At 64.9% G+C, this 4,068-nt stretch overlaps 1 protein-coding gene across 1 annotated transcript; it reads left to right on the forward strand.

Moving 5' to 3' along the window:
- The first annotated feature begins 1,159 nt into the window (after positions 1-1,159).
- Positions 1,160-3,750, forward strand: FAM43B (family with sequence similarity 43 member B). The gene has a single exon (XM_045859221.1). It carries the CDS (start codon positions 1,700-1,702, stop codon positions 2,684-2,686), a length of 987 nt encoding a protein of 328 aa, XP_045715177.1. The 5' UTR covers positions 1,160-1,699; the 3' UTR covers positions 2,687-3,750.
- The last annotated feature ends 318 nt before the right edge of the window (positions 3,751-4,068 follow it).

The raw sequence follows: 4,068 nt of genomic DNA on the forward strand, positions 1-4,068 counted from the left end.
CAAGACTCTAGGCTCATTCCTGGCCTAGGGGACTCCCCAGGTGACCTGTGCTGAAGCCGAGGGAAGGCGGTAGGTGAGAGCTCACAGACCTTAGCAAATCCTGAGAAGGGGAGGTGTGTCCCCACACTCCGGGACAACTGTCTCTCCCAGCACACTAGACCCTCTCCCTACAAGAGCCCCTGCTGGGAAGTTCCCGGGGAGGATGGAAAATGCCCCATCCGTATGCAGCATAAGGTAGAGTCACAGAAGAGAGAGGGCCCACTCCTGGGTCACCAAACCTACCTGGGTGGAGCCCTAGTGCCACCTCCTACCAGCCTTGTGACCTTGGGCAGGTCACTTAACGGAGGCCAGGCCACCCTGAGGATTAAATGAGATAATGTCCCCTGAAAGATGGACATTATCAAAGAAGGGGCTTTGAGCTTTTCTTTATTTACTTATTTTTAGAGAGGGAGAGAAGCATCGATCCGTGGCCTCTCGGCTGCCCCCCAACTGCATGCAACCCAGGCATGTGCCCTGACTGGGAATCGAACCAGCCACCGTTCCGTCCGCAGGCCGGAGCTCAATCCACTGAGCCACATTAGCCACGGCGAAAGAAGGAGCTTTTCATCTGCTGTGCCCGCAGACCCCTGAACTGCTGTGGAAGTTTCCCCCACCCTTCCAAGGACACCCTCCCTGCTTGGTGTCCGCGCGGGGCATCACCGGCCCCGGGAGCAGTGACTTGGCCTCCCGGCTCAGGCCAGGCCGCCTGGCCCACGACCTTGGAGGAACCCGGGAGAAAGCTTCACCAGGCGACAGTACTTTTCCACTGCACTGCTCAGGCCACCTCAGCTGGCTTTCTGCTGTGCAGACAGGAGGCAAAACGAGCAGGGCCGGCCCCATCAGGAACCCACCCCAAATCCCTGGTAGAAATGGGGTAAGGACATGTCGCGCTGAGCGGCAGGGGGGGAATCCTAGAGAGAGCGGAGAGGGGTCCCTAGTGAGGCTAAGGGAGACTTGCAGACCACGAGCGAGGCCAGCGAAATTTGCATTGGCAAAGCCCTCCCGTACATTTCAGGAGATGCCTACCTTCACCGCCCCTGCCACCCCCACCGATCCAGCAATAATGATCAAACCCGGTCTACCGCGCCTGTGCCGGGTCTCGGGCTAGGAGCAGCGCTAGCCTGCGAGGGGGAGGAGAAAGAGGACGACGAGGGGAGGGGACGCGAGAGCCAGCGGTCCCGCCCGGTGATGCAGGCAGCCCAGGGAGGTGGAGCCGCGACGCCTGAAGGAGTCCCCACCGCAGTCGCGCTCTCTGTCTACCTCCACGGAGCAGCCGCCCGCCGGCCCCGGCTCCGGAGACCTCCCCGGACGCCTCGATCTGGGCGGCGGGGACCGCGGGGTCCCCCCTGTTCGGGCTGGGGGCGCCTCCGCCGCACCCAGCCCCTGCCCCTCCTTGCTTCCCGGACGGCCGAGCGACTCCCGGGGGGGGAGCTATTCCCGGACTCTCGGCCGCCGCCCGAACATCTCGGCTGCCAACCCGCTGGGCACAGGGCATCAGCGAAGCCAGCCTCCGCTGACCACCTCCGAGCACTGACTGTCTCCCGCGCCGCCAGCTTCTCGCGACCCCGGGGCCGTGGACTTCTTGCCCTCCCCTCCCCGGCTGCTGGCCAAGACGCCCGCGAGCTCCCGGCGCCCCCAGGCCCCCCTGGCCGCCGCTGCGATGCTGCCCTGGAGACGTGACAAATTCGTGCTGGTGGAAGATGAGGCCAAGTGCAAGGCGAAGAGCCTGAGTCCGGGGCTCGCCTACACGTCGCTGCTCTCCAGCTTCCTGCGCTCCTGTCCCGACCTGCTGCCCGACTGGCCGCTGGAGCGCCTGGGCCGAGTGTTCCGCAGCCGGCGCCAGAAAGTGGAGCTCAACAAGGAGGACCCGACCTACACCGTGTGGTACCTGGGCAACGCCGTCACCCTGCACGCCAAGGGCGACGGCTGCACCGACGACGCCGTGGGCAAGATCTGGGCGCGCTGCGGGCCCGGTGGGGGCACCAAGATGAAGCTGACGCTGGGGCCGCACGGCATCCGCATGCAGCCGTGCGAGCGCGGCGCGGCGGGGGGCTCTGGGGGCCGCAGGCCGACGCACGCCTACCTGCTGCCGCGCATCACCTACTGCACGGCGGACGGGCGCCACCCACGCGTCTTCGCCTGGGTCTATCGCCACCAAGCGCGCCACAAGGCCGTGGTGCTGCGCTGCCACGCCGTGCTGCTGGCGCGGGCGCACAAGGCGCGCGCCCTCGCCCGCCAGCTCCGCCAGACCGCGCTGGCGGCCTTCAGCGACTTCAAGCGCCTGCAGCGCCAGAGCGACGCGCGCCACGTGCGCCAGCAGCTCCTCCGCGCCGGGGGCGCCGCTGCCTCGGTGCCCCGCGCCCCGCTGCGCCGGCTGCTCAACGCCAAGTGCGCCTACCGACCCCCGCCCGCCGAGCGGGGCCGTGGGGTCCCGCGCCTCAGCAGCATCCAGGAGGAAGACGAGGAGGAGGACCAGGACTCGGAGGAGCGCCAGGAAGAAGCGCCCCCGTCCGAGAGGCCCGAGGTGCTCAGCCTGACCCGGGAGCTGAGGACCTGCAGCCTGCGGGGCGCCCCAGCGCCTCTGCTGCCCGCACAGCCCCGCCGCTGGAAGGCCGGCCCGAGGGAGCGGGCGGGCCAGGCGCGCTGAGGGCGGACGCAGCAGGACTCGCGGCCCCGGACCCCGCCGGCCTGACTTCCAGCCTCCACCCCGGCCCTGCCCGCTTGGCTCCTCCCTGGTCCCCCGGCCCTTGCGTCCCTCGTGGTCTCCGTTGTTGTCTGCTCTGCGCCTCATCCTGGCTCAGGGTGATGCCTCATTCGCCCTTGATTATTGGGGGACAAATTGGGGGAAGGAGTGTTCATTGTTCGCCTCTTCCTCCATCCGGAGTTTCTGGGCGCCCTCCATTGTGGAATTGCCTCCTACGCTTTACACCAAGTCTCTTTGGTAAACCCAAAACATCCTCTCAAGAGAAGGGGGGAGAAGTTTCTAGAAATCCAGGAGGGTGGCCTTGGACCTTGACCAGGTGGACGCAGTAGCCTTGCCCTTGGCCAGTCTAGCCTTTCTCCCTGGGATGAAACCGATCCTGGTGAGGCCTTCTTGTCGGGGAAGAGCAGGGCCCTGGAGAGCTGAGGCCAGGCCCGCGGTGGCAGCTGAGTTTGCTGCCATACACACAGGGAAGAATTTTCGGGCCCTATGCCTGGCCTCTCTACCCCTTGGAGGACTCCTGGGACTTTACTGCTCTGCCTCTGGAGAAGACCGGGATGGTCCTACCAATCCAAACAGGAGGCCAGGCCGGATGACGGCGCTCTGCACCAAGCCTGTGCCCTGGCACCTGGCACCCACACAGGACTGCTCATCCACCCCCCATCTGCAGACAGAAGCGTGTGGTGCCCCACTAGGTGCCCCACAACCAGGACCGAGACAGGGCCTCTAGAGGAGGTAAGGAGGACCTTTGGCAGGTGCTTGGGGACACTGATTACCCAGAAAGAGGACACAGGAGGGATGGCCCCAAGCCGAGGTTTGTCAGAGCAGGAAGTTCCCGGTGGCAGCTGGATTCTCAAAGCAGGATGAGGAAGGAGGGTGCATTGTCCCCGCAGAGGGGCGGGCCCCTGCCCAGGTGTCTGTCAGCAAAGCCACGAAAAGCCCAAAGATCTCTGTGTCACCAACTAACTGGTCATTGTAAATAAAGTGGACCTGCTTTTTCAGCCTCGTCATCATTCCTGTGTTGTGTTTGATGCCAGGCCTGCTGGGGGTGAAAGATTATCGTCAGAACCCTAAAGGAAGGGAGAAGACCCCAGGAAGAGGCCCGTTAGCAGCTGGAGTCAACTGTCAGGATGGGGCGGGGGTAGGGGGGCTGCTGCCAGGAAGCTGTTCCCTTCATGTCAGGGAACCGGACAGCAGCAGGTGCCTTGTCTGCAAGTCACGTGTGTCGGGCCCCAGAGGAGTGCCCACTGTCTGTCTCGGCCTCCCAGAACGTCTCTCCTCCTGGGCACTCAGATGCAAGTGTCTCTGGGACATTTGGCAGGGAGAGA

Source organism: Phyllostomus hastatus, unplaced genomic scaffold, assembly GCF_019186645.2.
Source record: "Phyllostomus hastatus isolate PE091 unplaced genomic scaffold, TTU_PhHast_1.1 phas_scaffold_182, whole genome shotgun sequence".
Classification (NCBI taxonomy): domain Eukaryota; kingdom Metazoa; phylum Chordata; class Mammalia; order Chiroptera; family Phyllostomidae; genus Phyllostomus; species Phyllostomus hastatus.